The 22,580-nt window shown below is 43.6% G+C and overlaps 1 protein-coding gene across 4 annotated transcripts in view; it reads right to left on the reverse strand.

Moving 5' to 3' along the window:
- The window catches only part of RAD18 (RAD18 E3 ubiquitin protein ligase), a 52,762-nt gene that overhangs the window by 17,891 nt on the left and 12,291 nt on the right, over positions 1-22,580 (reverse strand). For all 4 annotated transcript variants that reach the window (XM_086755771.1, XM_086755769.1, XM_086755768.1 and 1 more), the window contains 7 exons: positions 20,174-20,529; positions 17,837-17,936; positions 15,342-15,526; positions 12,049-12,125; positions 11,298-11,358; positions 5,393-5,527; positions 2,243-2,396 (listed from right to left, as the gene is read on the reverse strand). In XM_086755771.1, the coding sequence (XP_086611897.1) occupies positions 2,243-2,396; positions 5,393-5,527; positions 11,298-11,358; positions 12,049-12,125; positions 15,342-15,526; positions 17,837-17,936; positions 20,174-20,529 (1,068 nt within the window). The remainder of the gene's footprint in view (positions 1-2,242; positions 2,397-5,392; positions 5,528-11,297; positions 11,359-12,048; positions 12,126-15,341; positions 15,527-17,836; positions 17,937-20,173; positions 20,530-22,580) is intronic.

A 22,580-nucleotide genomic window follows, 5' to 3' on the forward strand; every position in this document is an offset into this window, starting at 1 on the left:
TAAGATTAAAATTCCAGATTTTCCAAGGTCTGTAATGCCAAAAGTTTAATTTGCAATAAAAAAAAATAAAGTAAAATAGGGAAGAACAGGAACACCTCGCTTAAAGTCAGGGTGAAGAGCCAAGCTGAAGGCATTTATTTGGTGGCACTAAAACAGCAACTGGAGCTCTAGGGCAGCCTCAACAGCAGGGACAGCGAAGACGGAGCAGCGCCATCCATCACCCGCGCCCCTGTCGAACGTGGCATCTCCTACAAACCCGCAGGAGCGGGCCTTGCAGGAGCACTGGAGAGAGCCTCCGCCACCGCAGCGCAAACCAGGCGTTGGGTTCCCGCTGCCGCGCGCCTCCCAGCACTGCCCCTCCGCAGCCGAGCGGCCACGGCCCGCGCTGCAAACAGGAGAGCCGAGGCTTCCGCACACACAGAAGGTACTCGAATATCGAGTACAAGTCTCCTCATGAGTCCAGAGCCTGGATGCCTTTTAAAAGTAAAGAAATTACAGAGGGAACAGTTACCTGCATCCCAGGGAAGGAAAAACTATCACCACTTGCATGACACCCTGAAAAACTTCGGTAAAACTAGTACAGCAGTCATCCTAATAGGTTTGTTACGCATTGAACAGCAAATACACCGGCATGCTACATTTATCAGTTTTACAGGAACAATTCAGGCAGAAAGACACATGAAGAGGGGAAAGGCTACCAGGAGGGGAACGTCTTTACTGGTATGTGATGCAAGCTGGAAGCCAAACAAAAAGGTAGTGGTATTTTGAAACAGCACCAAAGACCCTTCCTGCCTCCAGGTAAGCGACCCACCTAGCCAGCACACTGTGCTCACAGACACGTGTTTCCTGTGTGCTCCCATTTAGGCCAAGTAAATGAAACAGGCAGCAAAACCCGATCATATAAAACAGGCATTTAACATTGGATGCTCTCTAATCCCGAGCTGATCTCCACTTTTCTATGTCTTGCTAGGCTTTCGTTGACCATTCAATATTTACCTCTGTGAAAGGCAACATCTCTTTGTGAACCAAAATTAATTCAGAAAAAATTGTTTCTGTTAAACTCTTCAACAACTAAATGGCTCTTTTAATAAATGATGATGATGCCAACTACTGTATTATTCTTAATATTTGCAGAGCAAGGAGGAAGAAGTACACACTATGGGTGCAATGGGTGAGAAATTAAGAAACGTTACTCCTAGCTCAGCCTTTGACTTCCAGCTACTTCCTCTGATTATCTCCCACTTCTAAACACAGGAAACCTTTTTCTTCCCAGTAATGCAGACCTGCAAAGGGTGTCTTCTCCTCCCATTTCTGTTATCAACAAGACAGCAAGACCATTTTCATGACTAGCTCTCATGGTTTCAGACACATAGCAAAAAAAATCAGTTATTCTGATTTGTTTTTGATGTCTTTTTTCACTTTTCCTCCAGAAACTGGGGCCACAGCAACCAGTATTGCAATAGGATGGTGATCTAAGTATTCATCATCATTCTGTTTGACAATTGAGCAGTAGTAGATAGCAAATTATGATCCATGAAGTAAGTATCTTAAACAGACACAAACATTACCTTCAAAAACCGGATAGATCCTAACAGCTATAACAGCTGAGCCTCCTTCCAATAAAATTCTCATCGAGCTATCAAAAGCATAAAATCTTACATTATTTATAAAGCCTTCCTTGATCCTTCATTTTCTGAAACCAAATGTAATGCAATTTCAGGAGGTAAAACTAAATGCATGAAGAAAGAAAAGTGAACGGCTGTCAGGGCTTCAAGGTTCAGTGGCATTCTACCACTGACTGCAAATAATGGGTCGTTTAAACTATTCCTTACAGCAGTATTGAAAGCGCTATCAAAAGATTTAGGCTATATCAAGTTTTGGACCTCTCTAAATAAAACAGAAGGGAAGACGATGCAGTGGAAGAGAAAGATGGTTTCCTGGTTCCACAGCCATTCCACTCGCTGTTTCTGTATGAAAGGGAACATTTACGCTACCACCGCTCTATCAAGTCATTACAAAACTATTAAGTCAATTCTGAATGTGTTTCAGCTCCATCCCTCAAGCAACTGAACAGTCAGAAACATGGAGGAGAATAAATCAGTAACCACAGCCTAGGAACCCCTCCTGTGAAGTAGGAGATATACAGATTGCTCTCCATAGATTGCTCGAGGTTACTGGCAAAGCTTGCCACGCTTGGTCTAATCCAGTACAACGCAGGGAGAAGAGGCTGTTCTTCACTAACCTGCTTGTTGATCCAGATGACAGTGAGAACGCAGGAGAGACTGGTCTCTGGCCTTCCTCCAAGGAATGAGATTCACTTTGGTCATCAGGAGCTTCCATTTTGAGTACCTGGGCTTTTCCAAGGATGGTAGCTGGGTGATGCTCTTCCCTATGTTCTACCAAGAAAAAAAAGGCAGCGATTAGCAAAAATGTTTAAATTTTTGCAGTCTGGAAATAGATTTTAAGAAAAAATGAAGTTATAGATGTTTAAATACTGATGACTCATTCCCACCTACTTGCTTCCCAAAATTCACAGTTTGCAAGGGTTAATTTCTTTTGCTGCATAGTAAAAAAAAAAACCACCCTAAGAACCAGAGGCTGAAACAGAAACATTTCATTATGATGAGTTTCAAACACAAACAAGGAGAGCAATAAAGGGTAAGGATATTTGTCACATTTCCTAAAATAAATTTTATTTCAGAAATTAGAAAACACTTAATGAGACAGCACTGTTTGCTGCTTCTCGCTACCAATTCACTTCATCCACTGCATGAGACAGCTGGAGAGCTGTAAAGTTTTACAGATCAAGTGAAGATGCTTGTTTTCAGTACGAGAAGCATCCAAGACAGACAACGTCAATCTAGATGACTAATATTTCCATTTTTATAGGAAAAATAATTTCTAGACAAAACATCAGACACGATTTGTAAAACCATTCCATTACTTTTGTGTTGAGTGTTTTTATCTATAAAAAGATGAACAGTTCTCTGAAAAGATACCTTCTAACTCTCCAAAGAGAAAACAGAGACTAGAAAGTATGATACGTAGAGATAAATTACTCTTATTCCATACCCATGAATACTTTCAACGAGTCGTTCAGCTGGAAAGCTGGGCAGGACATTAAAACCATGCTCATTGCATCATTCAATATCAGCATTTTTGTTTGTCTCAAACAACTGGCAGATCACAGCGAGTCAGTTGTCCAGCTAACGAAACGTAACTCTGAAATCCATAGGGTAAAACCAGCAAAGGTCCTGTGCGGCAACACAGCCCCGAAGCAGCGTACCGCAAATATTTAGCAAACTCTTACAATGCTTCCCCTTAGGCAACGCAAAACCCTCGGCTAAGAGCTGTACAATATAAAGTCTGGAAATAGAACATTTTAAATTTAAAGATGAAAAACCAGATGATGTAAATCAGGAACAGATGATTAAACATCACCAAAACCAGAGCAAGCTGTTCAGAGAGGTTTCAGTTACATCCACCAACACTACAGCAGAGGGCAATGGGAGGATAGGAAGGGTTTAACAAAACAAAAACCAAAACCCAAATAAACGAAAGTAGTGTGTTTTAATTCTGTACAGTTACACTACTTCCACGAGAATCCGAAGAAAGCAGGGAGGGAATGCATACACAGCCTTCGCTCTTCTCAGCAGTTACGCTTTCAAATGGCAAGTCGTCAGACCGCTGCTGGGTTCCTTCCTTCCATGGATTATGATTTCCAGTTTAATTACAAGGTATTGCAGTTAATAAGGGACACTGAGGAAACAGGCTTTAGGCATCTGTTCCTTCAGCCATAAATAATATTTTTTTCCTTTTTTTTTTTTTCCAATGGTTTACAAATGGTCAGTCAGGTGCAGATGTTTGGCACAGAGTTAGGAACTGACAGTTCAAAGATCACTGCAAGCTCACTGCACAGGAAGTGCAATGGGAATTCCGCAGGCTTGTCAGAACCAGGCGAGGTGGCACCGTGTACCTGACTCAGCGCGACACAGAACGATACACCTGATACAAGTCATTTCTACTCGAGCACTCTTTTGGAAAAACTATATGGCTGTCCTTCAGTTGCTCAGAGTCTGTGGTTCGGCGCACAGAGAAAAAGCTGACACAGAAGATAGAAACCCAGTAACTCATAGCAGTCGGTCTCTGCACCGAGCACAGCCAGAAATTAATATTTCCAAGTCTGTGATCCCGTTATCTAATAACACATTGCTTCTGTCTCTGCTACAGAGGAGGAACATGACTCTAAATTATGTCAAACAAGATAAACTCTATCCTTGAGATGCCTTAATTTTTACCCTTCACATGGAAAGGATTAAGCACTGCATCAAGGTCTGCATGAAACGATAAGGGTAAAATTCATACTATTATACTGGTATTTTCCTTTATTTTTATTCTTGAGAGCTCTACCAGGGGAGGCAGCGCAGGAGACAGTCAAAGATTAGTTCAGCTCAACTCAAGAGAGCAGGCATTGCGAGAGCTGATGCAAACTACACTGCCGCGTTTTTCCCAGGGATACAGACAGCAGCGCATCCAATTCCGGTCCATGGAATGCTCTCCAAAACTCACTGCCTTGAACGCATTATAACTCCACAAGTTATACTCGTTGAGGAATGCTCTTCTAAATCACACAAAGATACATGTACACTGCCAAAGCAGCCAGGGACACAAACCAAACGGACGGAACAGGCCCACAGGGACGAGTTAAAAGCGCGCGCAGGGGTTTTTGCTGCTCTGGGGAGTGAGGATAGCAAACATATGCTAGATCTCGCTCCTGACTCAAAGAACGGAGTCACTGCAGTTGTGCATTCCCGCTTTGCACGGTGTTGAAGTCTATGAACATGGAATGAAGTGAGTTTAAAGAAAGAGGCACCTGCCATATAACCAGTCTAAAAGAAGCCAAGGTATTTCAGTGCTTCAGCCTCAGGACACAGAAATGCTTGTTCCAGCCTGCACAAATATCTTTGCAGTTCCCATTACTGACTCCCTACCACATTAGTGACACAAAACAGCCGAAACCCACCAAGCAATGCCCACCATCACCCTCATTTCCAAGATACAGATTGTCACATAGCCTCAGCAACCTCAGGAGATTTGGACTGGCACCTAAGATCCCATTTCACCAGCTAATTAAAGTATGAACCTAAACAAAGCACACCTATACACAATACCACTAAAATCAAACAAATCATATGTTTATGAAGGGTTGTGCTTACGTATCACACTAAAATCAACAGCAGTCAATCTTTTTAGGGTCTCTTTGATTTTATGCTTTTTTACCCCTTAAGGGCTGTAGGGGAAGAACAATGGGAGGAAAGAGCATTTATTTGGGAAACCCCCCATTTATTAGCGTGGATTGAAGAGGGGGCCTATATTAAACAACACTACTAACCTGTGGCTGCTGGTAATTCTTTGACAGCGACTTCTTCTTTTTCTTGAGCACTCTCTGTTTTCCTCTTACTGCTTTTCTTCCACCGACTATTTACTTGATCCACCAAGAACTGAAATTCACTTCTGTGTTTGTTTCCTGAAATATAACAGTGCATTACTGACCATTGCCGCGGGACTCAAGGTGCGCCAGCAAAACGAAAAGGATGTGAACAGAAATAAACACAAAATACTGAATTAAAAACATTTTTGTTACAGCAGATGAAACTCGCACATCACTGCAGAAAGTTCCACGTTCTACTGATGATCCAAATCTGTATCCATGCTTTTACAGTTACTCAGTGGTCAAGAACATTTCCACAGATGAAAACTTAATTGTTGCACAGAAGAACTGTGTTTGTTTCTTTTTTATATTATCTTTTTTTTCCCCCCTAAACTTGTTAAGTGCTGCAGTTACCACTGTGACAACACGCGCTATTGCAGTCACGGCCCCCAGCCTGCCAGAGCCGCAGGCGCGGCGGGACGACGCTCAGCCACGCGGTTCAGGGCTGGGCCGGCCTGCGAGGAGCACGCTGCCAGAGAGAACGGGTGACATCTCCCCACTGCTCTGCAAACGGCTTTACAGTCGCTTTGGGTTTTTCCTCCCTTTCTGCAGTAAAGCAATGCCGAGAGCTTTTGTGTCACGGTTATCTACTGGTTTGATCCAGAGCCTCCAAGCCACAGTTAATTGCTCTCTGGCATACTCTGCACTTTCCATCACTTAGTACGTTTTAAGCAATCTGCTGGTATTCATTCAAAGCGACGTTGTTTTTTAATCCAGATACTTCAGATTCTTTACTCGGAGGCTGGGAAAATAGTCGGTCTCCTCAGACAGACGACGGGGGTTACCTAACCCTCGCTGGTGCTGGAGGGAACACACTGTTTTCCCTACAGAACACACAAACTTCTACTGAAACTGTGTGCTTGACTGTCGCTACCTGCAGCTAGTACGGCGTGAAAGCCTGTCAGTCCACACACAGCGTTACATTGACGTGTTACAGCGAAGGCAGCAAACGTGAATTTCCTTTACTTGGCTGGACTTTCAACAAAAAGTCACTCTGAAAAACAGATTTGTCTTTTTGAGACAAATAAAGTATTTCAGCTAAAACATTTTGCCTAATTTTTAGCCTATGTAAAAGGCATTCAAAATGTTTTCCACGCCAGAGGCAGGAAGGCCCGCTGTATATCCAAAACGTCTTTGGGGCAAAACAACTGCTTTGTAAGGGGAGGAGAAGGTGAAGCACACATAACCCTTCCACTGGGCTCCCCACCGCCTCTCCAGCCGTGTCTCGACAACCGGCCCGTGGAAACGTCAGTGGTCCAACATGCAGTGAATTCCCAGCTCCCAGCCGGAGCATTTTCCGATCCCTCCTCACAGGGGCGACCACCGCGCTCCCTCCTCGCCGACAGCCAACGGCTGGCAGCATGCGCTCACCGGCGAGGAACGTTTCCCAGCAATTGCCACGTAGCGATGGGCTCCTGGGAGCAGAGCATACCTTGCATTACACACACCGCTGCGCACACGCAGCCTTTTCTCTTGCTTTGCACACACAGAACTGAGCGGTGTCTAAAGTCTCCGTTCTGTAAAAGCCACGCACACGCTGCCCAAGTTACAGCTGCAGGAAAGATGAAGATAAACCTCAGCAGACAGCACGGGCAGAAAAGGGAATGGGAACCAGCAGGAGAAAGGAGTGCCGAGGGCTAGCGATGGGCAAACTGGGCCACGTGTCGCCCAGTCGGCCGGGGCTGCAGCCCTGGCCCGTCCTGCCACACACCAGCCTGCCCTCGCACCACAATTCCCTGTCACCCCGCGCTCCTCCATCTCCTTCCCCTCCAGCTCCCGCACTCCCCGTCCCTCCTCACCCTGACTGGGCCATGGGGTCTGGCTTCCCCGCCAGCAGCCCTGAGCTCCTCCTCAGCCAGGACAGCTCTTCTCCCAGCACTGCCTCTCCTCGCATCCTGCTGGGCACAGCCGGCACCGGGCACGAGCAGCAGCAGCGACGGGGCGTTCCGGCGCCTCATGGAGCAGGCAGCCATCGTGGAGTGCTGTGTTGGGCACGGCACATATAAATAACGTGCCGTCTAACCCAAATCTATGTCCTGGACAGGGACAGGATGGGGGAAGAGCCGAGATAAAATCCTATCGAGCTCTGCTCCACAGAAGGAAACCGTTTAAAACCGAGTCCCTCTCCCTGCGTAGCTGAAAGCACCACACAACTCCTTTAATAAAACAGCTCCCTTAATAAAAATAAATCTCTTGTCCCAGATGCTGGTGTTGCACATCCATTACGTAACTCCTTTGGCGCTTCAGCTTTTCCAGTATTACTATTTTTTGTTGGTTTGTTTTATGGTGCAACAACAAAGCTTTTCAAGTAAAAAAGAAAAATCCTGGCAAAGCAAGGCGCTGTAAATCACCGCTGCGCTGAAACGGCACAACACACACTTCTCATAAAACTACAGGCATGTCAATAGTAACCAACTGCAGATATAATTACAAATATTTAAAACACAAAACATCAATCAGCAAGGCTCTAAATGACACTGCAAATTAAAAGATTTATAAGCAGAAATACTTTTTTAAAATAAATCTATTTATTTTTCTGTAGATTTTTTAACTCTTTAAATAGAGGCCTGCTCATGAAAAAAAGCAGAATGAGGTTGACACGGGGTTGGAGGTGTCGCTGTGAGGCATTTGATAAAATTATCAAATTTTGTTTGACATTGGTTAACATTTACCTCTTTGGGCATCACTTTTTAGTCGTTATAAAGCCACATGTTCCCATTAAAATATTTTTCTCTTTTTCCTCTTTTTCAAGGACTTTTAGAAGTTCAGTTAAGCTCCTCGTCTGCAGCAGAAGGATTGGGGTGAACAGGCTCACAGACGACTGCGAATTCAGGGGCTTTCCTGGGACAGCTTTTGGTCAGACTCACCCTCCACGTTTCGCAGCACGCTAACGAACGGGGCACTATCAGCTAGTTACAATGACGTGCTCTGCTCCGGGGGCTCCTGCAATCGCTGGACTCTGGATTTGTTCTTTACAGAGCTCCTAAAGCCTTATGGGGAGAAAGATCCAATTTGGGATTAATATTTTTTAAATTGCTTTACTTTTTTTTTTCCCTGCATTGTATTCCTAAAGATTTCTGCATGACCAGAAAGTAATCATTAACCAGTTACTTGGAATTAGAGGAGAATGCTGAAGAGTCAAAACCAGGAACAGTGTGTGTGCACTTAAAAATACATTCTCAGGAACAGCAACAAAAAGCAAGGGAAAAATTTGCTAAAGATTTAGGCCCTTATTTAGCCTTCACAGAAACCCAACTAGAATCAGCAAGGTTAAATCTAGCTGCATTGTGGAGTAATTTATATGCCTGAAACAAGGCAGGGAAAACATGGGAAATATGATCAGATCGCAGATTTAAATACACCCTTAGGTGTGATCAGAATGAGCTGTCCCTTCATTGCTGCGCTCCTCCGCAGCTGAAAGCAGGGAAGTTTGACGTTCAGGGAACATCGCGTTAGCGTCACACGGCTAACTGCCGCGCCTGGGCGTGCAGGCAGAGCGCAGGTGAAGCAAAGTGAGTGGGAAACAACAGGAAAGAATGTCTGAATAATAAAACACCAGTAGGGAGCTGAGTACAAAGTAATGCTATTGAAAACCTGGTGCACAAACACACCTGGGTCAGGAAATCATCCGTACGTTTCAGTTGACATTAGCCAGTTCTGTACCGAATTACTGTAACAGCGTGCAAGTCCTGCAGTCTTTAACTCTCACAAGAATGTTTGCTTCTAAACTAACCATAACAGTGGGCAGATGGCTCCACAGAGGGAGAAAACACAGTTTGAGTTTCAGCACACGGAAAGGAGAAGGACAGTTCAAAATACCGTGCTTTCCCAGGGTCAGCTTAAGCAGGAATCCGTTCTCTGTCAGAAAAAAAACAAGCAAAGAGCAAAAAACCCCAACACCCCCAGCAAAACCCAAACAAAAGTGTATCACTGAACCACAGCTCTGTGATATTTTTCTTATTTTCTATCCCTTCTTCCCCTCAGATACTTATTCCAGTTACCCTTCCCAAAAACTTGCTGTTATTTCGTCAGGGCAGAAGCAGGTTTAATACCCAACACAGGCACTGCTCTCCTGCACACACTCCGTGTAAAAAATGAAACAAACAGCAACAGCAAAATGAGAAAAAAAATCACCCAGTTGGCACTGAACCCCAGCTGCCTGCATGGAATGGAGTGGAGGGGAAGAGGTCACCCAAATGACAGAGCATTCCTCCTAACAGACTGCTTCAAAAGCACATGGCGGGAGGGGAAAGCAGAACACGACGCAGGGAGGGGACAGGAATACGCACACGTGTGGAGGGGGTGTGACGGACAGGAGCAATGTGAGGAGTGCTGGGAAACCCTGGATGGTTTGAGAATCACAGCATACAATTAAAATATGGAAAAAGCGCTTTTGACTCAGTTAAAAGGTACTTTTTAGCAGTAAGGGCCACTTTGACAACTGCAGAAGCGTGAAAAACACGCGGTTGAGGAAACACACAGCCGTGAAGTATTTTAGAAATGCCATATTAAATATAAACCACTGTTGCCACGCTGCTTGTCAGTTAATGTCACCCTGCACTGGACAGCAAACCGGGGGAAATAAGGTATGGAAAGAGCAGATTTCTCCATGGATTTATACAAACTTATCTGCTGCAGGATGAGTCAGAGGACTTTGGAAGACTGATCACAGCTCAGAATGCAGGCGCATTTCAAATAAAGCCAATGTCCAATCATAAAAATTGTAGGGGAGGAGGGAATACCCAGAGTAATGGGAAAACACAGTATCTGTGTTACTGTCTATACTGGCGAGTGCAGGGCCAGGCCAGCCAGCCTTCACCCCACTTGCCAGCTGGGCACACCCCTGGTCGGCAGAGATGCCGCCCTCTGGAGCGGCCCACTGCGCCTGGGCCAGGCTGGTGCTCCGGGAGGGCCCGCAGCCAGCAACCGCCTGCAGAGCAAACGCCGTACAGCGCCCAGAACCCCAAGAAGGGAGACAACAATATCAAACCTGACACTGAGAAAATGCCGTACTTAAAAAAATACTCGGGAGCGCGTGCCATTGTTTACTGACACACAACAGGAGGTAATAAGCTTTAGGGATTTGTTGGGTTTTTTTGTATTTTTTGGTTTTGGGGTGTGTGTTTGTTTGACAATCAGTGAGTGACTTAATACACACAAATTCATATGCCATTTTAACAAAGTATAAAACTGGCAAAATAATTAACCAATTTACATGAACCTCTGAGTAATTCAGATTATTCTCAGAGAATGTGCCAAAAAATCTGGGGCAAGGAAGGGCGAGATCTCACAAGCAAAGCCCAATCAGCTTCCACTGCAGTCACAACTGCTCTTCTGTTCTTCAAAACCAGCATCACAAGAACTGCACGGAGAGTCTTGGGCAGAGAGGACACGGAAACAGAGCCCCCCTCCATGGGACAGCAGCCTGGGCGGCTCGAGAGGATACGGCCAGCACACGCACGCAGCACTGCTGGGCTCTAGGGAGTCCTTGCAGAGAAGTTCTGCAGGACCACTGAGAAGGTAAGTCCAGTGCACAAATGGAGAAGTACTAAGGAGGCAATCAGCTTCCACTCAATCCTACCCAGCCCTGGCAGAGAGTTTTGTCAAACATCAGTACTTAACACTGACTGAACTTCAAAGAGGAATTTTCAGCCCAAACAGTGAATTTCCAGATTTTATTTATTAAATAGAGGGGCGGGGAAAGCACACACATGTGAAAAGCATCACTTGTGTGTGTGTATTTCAGTACAAAGGAAAAGAAGGTGAATTTAAAAGCAAAATGAAGTGAAACTTGTGTATTACTTACGATAATCAGTGTGGATCTCATCTATTTCTTCCTCTGTCTGGTCCTTTGTGAAGGTCAGGCTCTACAGAAATCACACAAATGTTTATTTACAGAAACAAAAAGGTGACAAAGCTGTGTACTTTCTTTAAAAATAGAAACTTAAAACTTGAAGAAAGATCCGCTGTTTTTCCCCCACCAGCTCTTACCAACTCATCGGCAGACGGTAATATATATTTAAAGTACGTATACATGCTGTCTTGCTTTGCTTTCACAATGCCAACAGGACTAAGCCAAGCCGCCCCATATAACACCCAGCATGTGTGAAACAAAATGTTTCCTAATATTGTGCAACAAACATGCTCCAAAAGTCACAAAAGTATCATATGTCATGGGAAAAGAACGGGTGCTGTTGCTGATACGGAAACAAGGAATTCGCTAGCTAAATCCTAGAGAATTCTAGGAAGCAAAGCATTACCCACACTGCCATGAAGGGTCACAATCCTCCAGTATGACCATGGGGAACATTTCTCAATAATTTTTATTGCAATTAGAAAATGCTCCTACTTAAATGGTTTGGGCATAGAAACATCAGGAGTACACGAAGAACTGCCCATGACAAGTGAGTGATTTGAGAAAATCAAGATGATTTCTGTTGATGCAACCTAGGAATCTGGGAAGTCCCATAATAAAGCGATAGGCAAACATGTTCAGCGCCCACTCTGCAATTTCTCCCACCCATTCCCTGCTCTGAAAACAAAGATAATTAGCTTACATTTTCACCGGTTTTATTCAATTCCAGCTGAACCCGAATCTTCTCGTTCTTTTCCAGCTCTTTAACAACCTCTGCAACTGTTTGAAAAGATAAGAAAGGGATCACTAAAACACGAGCTGTTAAATAAAAAGATGTACCAGCACTGAATGACACTACCATCAATTTAAATCACAGAGACAAACCGGCATCAGCTCTCCAGCGGTGAGAAAACTGACTCCAGTCACAAGCAAATCCAAGCGGCATGGTTTTACACGAGGGCTCCGCATGGTTTTACACCAGTGCCCCGCGGGTGTTTGTTAGGGCAGGGGAACCATTCCCACCCACGGCAGGTAGGCAGCAGAGGCAGGGGAGCAGGAGGCAGCCCGGCAGCCACGGGCCTTGGCCTCAGCACCTTGCAGCAGGCCCCGTGGTGCTCGCCGGCAGCGGGCTCTCCGCCACCTCCCGGGCTCTTCTCTCACACTTCATGGAAATTCATGGGAAAATGTAGGCTTTTCAAACCATGTTAGAGGTTTACCCCAGCACACTCTAGTGTTTCTGTGGCACACAGGCACGTCTTTTAGAAAAAGAGTTTCCATTTTATAATGTATCTTTAAACAGAAGACAAAATAATGACACCTTCCAAGGACTACCTTCTGAGGCAACAGAAACCTGTCTGCAGGCTCCCATCCAGAACCCATAGTCCAAAGATGAATTACAGCCTACTCCAACGACTGAGCTGGACACCTCAGAGCACATAAACAGACATAACTGTGTTTGTTAACCTTTTAACTAAAACTGCAGCTATGCAGGACCCCGCATGGTTTATTCTGACCTCCAGTTTTACAGATCTGTTTCTACACTTAATCATTTTCACAGAGCTACTAGGTAGCAATGGGTATTTATTAAAACAAACACTTTCACCAGGCAGTAAAGTAACTGGAGAACAAGAAGCTTATTAGGCTGTGAAGGAATAAAGCCTGTTCCAAACTGGTTTAAGCAAAATCCAAGAATTTGGCACCTACACCTCCTCAGAAGCTAGCATTAGTATTATACAGTGACCTTAGGTTCACTGCCACCGCTGAAAATCCACATCTGCATATTAAGTGCTAGTTTAATAATTCATCCTTTATAGGTATTGAGCCAGAACTCCACAGCAGTTTTGCAGTATTTAGGGCAGACTAGCTCAAGTACACTGTGGCACACTGAGGAACTCTTCATCTAGCTGGCCTGGATGAACGAAGCAGGCAGGGACTTGGTGCTGTTCCATCCCCAGCAGCAAGTGAAGAATCGCCCCAAGAGCCGAGTATGTCCCGACACGCCGAAGGACTAACAGAGGCCTGCCTGTGCCGCACGGCTTCAGTTCCAGCACGCCTCAAGCAGAGGCGAGGCTCCAGTCAGACCAGTATCCACTTCTCACACCAACTGTGCTGCACCATAACGGTAGCAGTGCAACCCCAACCCCGCGACCCTTCCTCTCACCCGGAGCTGCCGTGGCTCCCGACCAGCCCACTCCACGCTTCACTGCAAAACTTCTCTGCTCCTGTCCAGCCGTCGGATGACGGCATACCTCCAGTGACTGACTATTTTTCAAAAAGCACCACATCTGGTAGTACTGCCTGTTTAACAAAGGAGTTGAACACCAAAAACATACTTTATTTTTGAAATCTCACAGTAGAAGTTGTGGATATTCCGCATTTCCAACTGTCTGATCGCATATAAGACCATATGTGCATGGAGTTAACACATGAGCTTTTAATATTCACTTGAAATAAAAACTCCCCTGTACTGTCAAATGTGTTAAACGATAACTGATGAATTAAGTGGTTTTTACTGTGTTAAAATTTGGCGGCCTTCTCAAAGGGCATTTCTCGCCCTTGGCCCCCACGTATTCCTGTTACACATGAGCACCAGACGGCAAACGTGAAGTTCAGCTGTGCAGCAGCAGTGGAATGCTGCCCGACCCACAGAGGTGCTGAACCCAGCTGTGCACCAGCAGCCCCTCAGCTCCCGGCACGCTGCGCCACTCATTCAGTTCCCGACAGCCCCACTGCCAGCAAGAGCAAAAACTGATCTGGTCCAACTAGTTTGTGAGCCCTTCAGCACACACAAAACCACTCAGAATTGTTAACAATTTCTGGAAGAGGTAGTGAACTTGTGCTTCAGGACTTAAGTCTCTCTGTAAACATGAAAATTAAAGAGAGCAAACCGAGTGCGAGGATCAATATTTCTCATCTCTCCACCTTTGAGGAGCCTGGGACCAGCTCTTGGCAGCAGCAGGACTGACCTACGCTACAGACCTAGCAGACAGCAAGCTACGTCCTAGAAGCAGGGCAGAAAATACAATACCAGCTCTATGAGAATTTCCAGGACACTAACAGCTGCGCAGCTCCCAGGAGAGCAGTATCAGAACATCATCCTGTTGGAAACTCCTTTAAAAGGACTTTGCCACAAGCTTCTAATCAAATAAAAACCAACAACAATAACAACAACAAGATGAGCTGGGACAGCTCTCCCTCTAGCTCATACATGCTGTTCAAAATCTAAAAAATGGCCACACTGCCTACGAGACCGGGCAGCCCAACACTTTATTTGGATCCCATCCTCCCCGATCCAGCCCGGCACTCTCCGGGCATTAACCTGGGCACATGCAGACGGACTGCTGTTCAGAGGAAGCTGGTATTGCACTCACATTAGAGACTAACACGCATTCCCTTTATCCCATACAACTGTTTAGTGCTATATGTAGTTTAATTGTAGAAACTTGCTGCCAAACACCTGCATGGATACAAATTCCAGCAAAATATTAACATGTCTGTATTAGTTCATTCCACCCTTACCTATCATCTCCAAAAAGAAATCTAATTTTGAACTTAATAAAGCATAAAAGCATAAATGTCTCAGTGTGTAGGAGGAAGTCAGTAAATATGGTACAAAAGATAAATTAATAATCCATTCACTTACTAAGAACCTCAGGCACTTCTAGTTTTTTGACTCAAAATCCTCAGAGTTTAAGTTGGAGGGACTCATTAAAATGCAAAGTCAATAAAACCATTTCAGAACAGGGTTAGTAAACCAAAGAATTTCAACACAAATTTACATTCTTGTTGGATACTTCCAGAGTATCGCAACACATTTCTGGTTATCGTTACATTTCCTTTTCTTGCATTAATCTTGATTTAAATAAGATAAATTATTCCAGCTCCAGTTTTCCCAAATATTCAAACCAGCCTTACTCCTACCCTGAAAACTGAGAGAAGGAGAAATGCACGCAAATCGTTGTGAAGGTAACAACTTTCCTAGAATTTCTAACTGACCTGATTTGGGACTTAGAGAATCACACTGGGCGTTATACATGTGCACAAATTCTTGGTGTCTTTTAACGAGCTGCTGTCGGGTGCCGTGGGTAGACAGACCGTGTTCCTTTAGCTTCTTCTTCAAATCACGATCAGAGAGCAAGTTGTACACAACTTTAGACATAGGCTTCCTTTTGTGACTAGAACTGCGAAAGGAAAAGAAAACAAACTGGTATTTAATTAATACATCTATTAAGAATCAACATACTGACTTTTTAGTGAATTTTTACAGGGCATTTCACCCACTCTAGGTAAGATACACAGGTTTGCCACCCAGGTCCTGGCCATGTCTTACCCGAATCGGTTGAAGTTTTAAAAGCGTTAAAACTGCAAGCCAAAACTTGAATTAGGAGTTTTTCAACTTTCTAGAACAACTACTTCAAGAAACATAGAGTCATGTACCTCAAAGCAAATCTGTCGTTCCCAGCTAACAGCAGGGTAGTTTGGTAATACAGAAAGTGACATTAAAGAGAATTAATAGTGCTCTCGGATGAAGAACATCTAAAAATCAAAATTCACTCCTTCTCACTGCCTTATGTCAGAAGAACTCAACGTTCCTGGCATAGCTAGGGAAAACATCTTAATTACAGGAAACTGCCATAGAAAATTCAAGTCCTACTACAACTTTCATCATCTAAAACTAGCAGAACAGTTTCCTTGTGCACAAATTAGTTCAGTCTTCCCTACACCTCCTGCTGAAATACACCGAAACTAGCCAACAAAGGTACCAAAATCCATCTAGTGCCTCGCTCATCTTCTTCAACTTAAATAACGTATTAGTTACTGAAGAACAGCATCTAGTTAAAGAGACTTTTCTTCCTGCACTGCTCTGAATTCCAGAGAAGGTAACAGGTTCCCATTGTGAAAGCGAGAGACTTATTTGAAAACTGTATTCAGCACTTTCAATTTCTCACATAGAAAATAAATTTCAAGGTAGCATAGCTGGCAAAAAAAAAAAAAGATGCATTAACAAAATACACTTCTCAGGAAAAGACTTTCCTCACACTTTTTTGGGAAATACAAAAAAAAAAATTCATTGAATAATTAAACCTTTTGAAAGCTCTGAAAAAGCTTTGTATCATAGAAGAGTGATGACAGCTTTGCAAGCAGCCAGCCACATGAAAACAGTTCAAACAGTTCTGAATGTTAACACTGGTGGAGTTTTCTTCCCCATCCTTGAGAAACGCAGTGTTCGTGTGAACATACACTTACCTGTTGTAATTACTCCTGTGCAGGTTTTGGGACTAAATTATCAGTTCCGCTGAAATACTGCTCAACTTTTAACATAGCCTGCCATGTGCTCCTAATTTGAGAATAAACAGAGCTAAAATTCGTTCAGAGAACGAGAAATGTGCTGTTACTGAAACCCAAACACCACTGCCAAAAAAAAATACATTGCCAACAAGCCAGCATTTCGTATACAATAGCCAGTCCCTACGGAAAAGTATCTTGCATGATACTTTTTTAAGATCCCAGCCGTCTAGATAAACAAGCAAAGTTTAAAATTCTGTTAAGGGCATGGGCTTGACATCAGGGAAAGAACCGGCTTTTATTTCCATTCATTAAAAACAGAAAACACTAAGAACATCCAAAATGAAAATAAAATTTAATACTGAAATCTGATATTACATTTATTATTTATTCATCTTCAAAGTCCCACAGCTTACAGATTGCATTCTAAGCACAACTGGGCAAAATGAGAGCTTTAACATAAAATTACTTTCTAATTCAGCGTTCAGAGGAATTGAAAATACAATCATGCAGTAAAACTGCATGCAGCTGAAGTCCCTCCCTGTTCTTAAGTCTGATCAGTTAGAAATAATAATGGCCTAAATTTATGCCAGTAAGTAAAATAAACTGAAGTCTACCCTTGTGATGTGAACATGGAGACCGTGACAAATTCTAGGGCAGAGGCATAACGTCAGAGGCATGCATTAATCTCACGGAAACTGAGATCTTAAAGAAACAACCTTGACTGGGGCAACTTAGAAAGAACCACAGTGAGTGAGTAAGGTGCAATTTTTATCTTTTAACTTGACAGCTAGTGAAGCAATCGTCTCTTGCTCCATCTGAATCAGGGGAAGCAATTCATTCACCAAGTGAAAAATGGGAATAAGCATTACCTGAATGGAATGTTAATGCTAGTGAGCAGAAATGTGACGAGAATAACGTACAGACTAAGTTTTATACCTGGTGTTGAACTGTTTAAAAAATTGTACAGTGTTTTCTTGCCACTAAAAGCCAAAAAGCAATTCTGCTGGTGATTCACATACTTTCTTGAGAGGGGAAAATCATCACTATCATATTTATACGGTGGTTTTAGAGTGATCGATACAGCAGGTAGCCAAGAAACACACACAATCCAGTGTACGATAACCCATCACCTAGTATTTCCTACGTCAGCAGTGCAGAAAGATGGCTACATGCATATAAAAGTTCTTAAAGTTGTTTCTTACCTTCTGAGGCTGTCCTTCTTCTCATCTCTTGTCAAGCAGCTGTCCAGATGTTTGTTTATGTATTGCTCTGGAATAGCAACCCCACAAACAGGGCAATCCACTGAAAGCAAGGGAGAAGGAATTTACTAGCAGGTATATTACAGCAAAGAGCAAATGTTCTCATCTGAAAAACTAATTGTTAACTGAAGAAAATTAAAATCCAGAATTCCAGATTTCTTTTTTTTAAAAAAAATCTGGCATGTCTATCCAGAATCTTCATTTTTCACTGTCATTTTCATTCCAGAACACTTATTTCCCTCTCTGTGTAATATCAGAATGGCTTTCATCTTCTCTGCAGTCAGATGGAATGAAATCTCTAATCAAAATCTAGAATAACACACATACTACACAGACACGGAGGGGCTAATGTAAACATAGGCATATTTCCATACTAACATCTTTCACTTCTGCAGTATTTCACTCCTAAATTATGAATTCTTCTAGCATCGTATTTTCAAGAAGCACTATAAACATTACCTGTAAAGACAGTCAGAAACACAGACTTAAACATTTGCCTCTAGCAATCACATTATGTCAAAACCAAAAGGCTAACTTCAAACAAACAGTATGAGAGATTCTTTAACTGACATCCTCTGTATTAGGATGGAGGAAGTCAGTTTTCATCTAAAAGGCAAAACAAAGAACAACCTATGAAAAACACTGTGAAATGCTGTGGGAATTTAGAGTTATCTGGTAACACTGCTTTGCAATTCTTGACTCCCATGACATCATATTCTAGTCAAAGGTTAAAAAAAAAAAAAAAAAAAAACAAAAAATACCACAAGTTGGGACAGTAACATAACACAATAGTTCTGAGCAGTATTTGAAGTTAACATTTCAATTCTTAACACAGGAACAAATAACGCTTACTAAAACCACTTCAGCATTGCCTCATTTTAAGTCTTTCACTTATATTGTTTGACCAATTACCTTGTATTTGTGGAAATAATTGCAATGTAATGCATGCTCAAGGACTTAATAAGGTCATAAAATGGTAAGCAAGTGAAAATTTCAATTGCTCAAGAATAAATGAGCAGTAAAATTTCAGATTAGTTTAAATTACTAGTGCAAATCTGATGCATAAAACTAGGAAACGTAACTTCTGGGTAAGCTGATGCTGTTTTCATACGGCTACTTTTCAGGCTGCGTTGCGTCTTTAAGCAGCATTTACCCAGCTGATGAATAAATATGAACTTCAGTGTTCCAGCTGAACAAATTGTTAAACAAAAGAACAGATAAATATGAACTAATAAGAATCAGTGTTCTACTCCTACCTGATCCTTTATTTTAATTTAGGCTTTTAATTGGGTCATAGAACAAACATCTGCATCATGTCAAAACTAAGAGGATTCTGTCATTAGTTGATTAGTATAAATGAGCACTTGATAGGAGACCTCATCGCTCTCTACAACTCTCAGAAAGGAGGTTGTAGTGAGGTGGGTGTCGGTCTCTTCTCCCAAGTAACAGGCGGTAGGACGAGAGGAAACGGCTTCAAGTTGTGCCAGGGGAGGTTTAGATTGGATATTAGGAAAAATTCCTTCACCAAAAAGGCTGTCAAGCATTGGAACAGGTGGAGTCACCATCCCTGGAGATATTTAAAGGACCTGCAGATGTGGAGCTTAGGGACGTGGTTTAGTGGTGGACTTGGCAGTGCTGGGTTACTGGTTGGACTCGATGGTCTTAAGGGTCTTTTCCAACTGAAATGATTCCGTGATTTTCATGCTTCAAAATAAATTAATCTTAACATTGTACAATCACAGAAGAACAAAGCAGATTGCTTTCTTCTAGGGAGTGTATGAATAGAATTATTAACAAAGCTGAAGCCATGATCATTCTGGTTGTGGGTGCACCCCTCAAACAACAAGCACATTATCAAATACCTTGCTTCTGGTTACTGAAGGATACGAGAGCAGAATTAATGTCAACGTCTGTGTAGTCATTAAGGGGAAGGAGAAGAGAAAATTACTTCATTTTTTACCAAATAAGTCTGTTGTGCAACTATTGTTTTTTAGAGTTGTTACTCAAAGCAAAGGAATCTGTAAGCTTTGAACTCCATTTAATTACTTGGCAGCAGCCCAGACTTCCTCATCAAGAACATGCTTGTAGCAGAGCCGTCCCCCATAAGCAGTAATCTGAATAAAGCATAGTCCAGTTCAACGGGAAGCACCTTAACAGATCAGAATAACGCAGAGAGAGGAGAGGAATGCCACGCACTGGATGTACTCTAATGCATACAGCCAACCACAACGAGGGACTTGGGGAAGAGAACAGGACAAAACCAAAAATTAACCATCTCACCTTTCTTGACCACTTTTACCATGGATGTAGAAGGCTTTTCATGGCTTTTGGTGCACTCAGGACTCTCTTGTGACCCCACTTCGTTGTCTTTACCATCAATCTCTGCAGAACTGCAGTAAAGATTTTGATGTTCCTCCGTTTTGAATATCTTCTGATCTGTTCCTGCCAGGCCATCTGCCTTTGTTGAAGGGCAAACTTCTTCCTTTCTCAAGAAACTGTCAATCACTGGCACTTCTTCTTTTACCACTGGCCAAGAAACAGGACTCCTAACCTGGCTTTTGCCAGCTGAATGCCTGCTAGGGGCCAACGGAGACGGAACCAGCGGAGTATCCAAGACCAACCGGTACAGCTGTTGTCTAGAAGCATCCAGAAGATAACATGCAGTTAACTACACTGGACAGTATTAGTTTTTCCTTTGAGAAGAAACCAGAACGAAAACAGACGGAGCTTTTCCTCCATTCCTTCCTCCCTCTCCCCCTTCCTCACACGCAGCACTTGGGAATTGGCTAGCCCACACAAACCAGGAGCAGGAGCACGCCAGCTGAGCCTCACCACGCTCTAAGAATTATCTTACTGATTTTCAAACAAAATACATTTCTTTTTTCCAAATGTAACAAAATGCCTCTCAAAACATCACACAGAGCACAGTAAAGAAAAGGTTTTCCCCTTATTAAAGATGGTAGCTGACCATTTTCAAGTCAGAGTACGTCAAGCACGTAGCTGTGACAGAGGCTCCTGGAACCAAAGAGCTTAGCAGAAAGCATTGCCATATTCCTCCCGTCCCCCCTTACTGCGGGTCTCCTCAGCACGGCTGCTCGCAGCCCCCCCACCGAGAGATAACTGCGCTTGTCAGCTCTTGAGATTTGCTGTTAGGAACCCAAGCTATTTCGGTTGTGTTTCATTGATGATCAGCCAAAGAGCACAAAACCCTTGTTCTTTTCTCCTATAAAATAAGGGGAAAACATAACTGCCCTCAAGAACAGCCCACTTCAGCCTCCGCCAGAACGCTTACCACCCCTCTACGAGTGCTTTACCTCCCACTGGCACTCCCTGCCCTCCTCATGGCGAGCACATGTCAAGGCGCCAGTTAAACAGAAGTCTCTCTTCAAAGAAATAAACTTGTACTTTAGCGATAGGAACACGGTGGCAGCAGAAGGCTCATTCTCCTCTCTGTCTCATTAGTGCTTTTAGCTTTGAGCTAATGTGAAGAATTATAAAATCACAGTTGTTCTACTCAGGCAATTGCATAAGATCTTAAGACATGTTTTATTCCTGCCCCTGTCTCAGCAGTCTTTGCACAGTCTTGCTTATTTTACCATCTATTTTATACAGATCAATCTAAGATAAATTAAGCCAGAGACTGCATTCTTGGCGGGGAGACTGCACAGCGATGCAGCTGTCCGGCCTGCCCGCATACCTTGGGGCTCACTTTCACTCCTGTATCATCACAGTAGAGTTTCCCGACTGACATCAACAACGGACAACCACATGTCCCACTCTTTCCCACTACTACTTTGACAAGAGTCCTCCGCAGCCTGAGGGTTACAACAGAGTTCATAACATCCACTCAACACCAGCCAGCAGAAGTCCACACGTGGTCATTACTCTATTCCCTTTAATTCACTGCTCCGTCTCCCCTTGGCAGCCTGCACACCGCTCACTTGTCGCGCCTGCTGGGAGCAGAGCCTGCCCAGCTGTCCTCAGCTTTCTCCCTGACTCGCCGCCATTCTCACAGCCACCATCTGCCAAGCCAAGCCTGCTGCATCATCAGAAGTCCTACCAAAAAACAGGCAACTGCAAAAAAAACCAAACCAAAAACAAAAAAAAACAACAAAAAAACCCCAACTATCTACAAATCTACAAGCTCTGGCAAACTGGGACAGTTCACAAGAAATGGAAAATCTTACAGGAAAGGCAGCATCTCTCTAACAATGAACGGAGGAGACAGGCTCACCTCTAAGAGATACTCTGTCCTCACTTGCTAAGTGGGGTGGAGAGGACCTTCCCTTCGCTTCTCTTTACAGCAGGGTAACACGAGAGGGAGGGACAGGAAGGGGGACAGCTTTTCAGGATGCTGAGGAGCCCAAGAGCCCCTGTGCCTCCTCCTCTCCCACCCACACTGCACTATCGCTGTTGCTGCAGAGCTGCGGCCCAGGGCTCCGCATTCAGGGTGCAGGGGAACAAAGATGCTGCCTTCTTCCAAGAGACAACCCCACGCAGCACTAATTACAACGGCACAAGATGCTCAGCGCCCCCCAGACACAAATGCATGGCCCCAAAAGACCACAAACAAGTCAGTAACACCGAAGAGCTGTCCTCCTCCTTCCCATCTGTAACACATTGACTTTTTCAAGCACTAGGATTTTTACTACTGCTGCTGCTCAGCAAGTGCATGCTCTTCATTTAA

Source organism: Chlamydotis macqueenii, chromosome 10, assembly GCF_036417535.1.
Source record: "Chlamydotis macqueenii isolate bChlMac1 chromosome 10, bChlMac1.mat, whole genome shotgun sequence".
NCBI lineage: Eukaryota > Metazoa > Chordata > Aves > Otidiformes > Otididae > Chlamydotis > Chlamydotis macqueenii.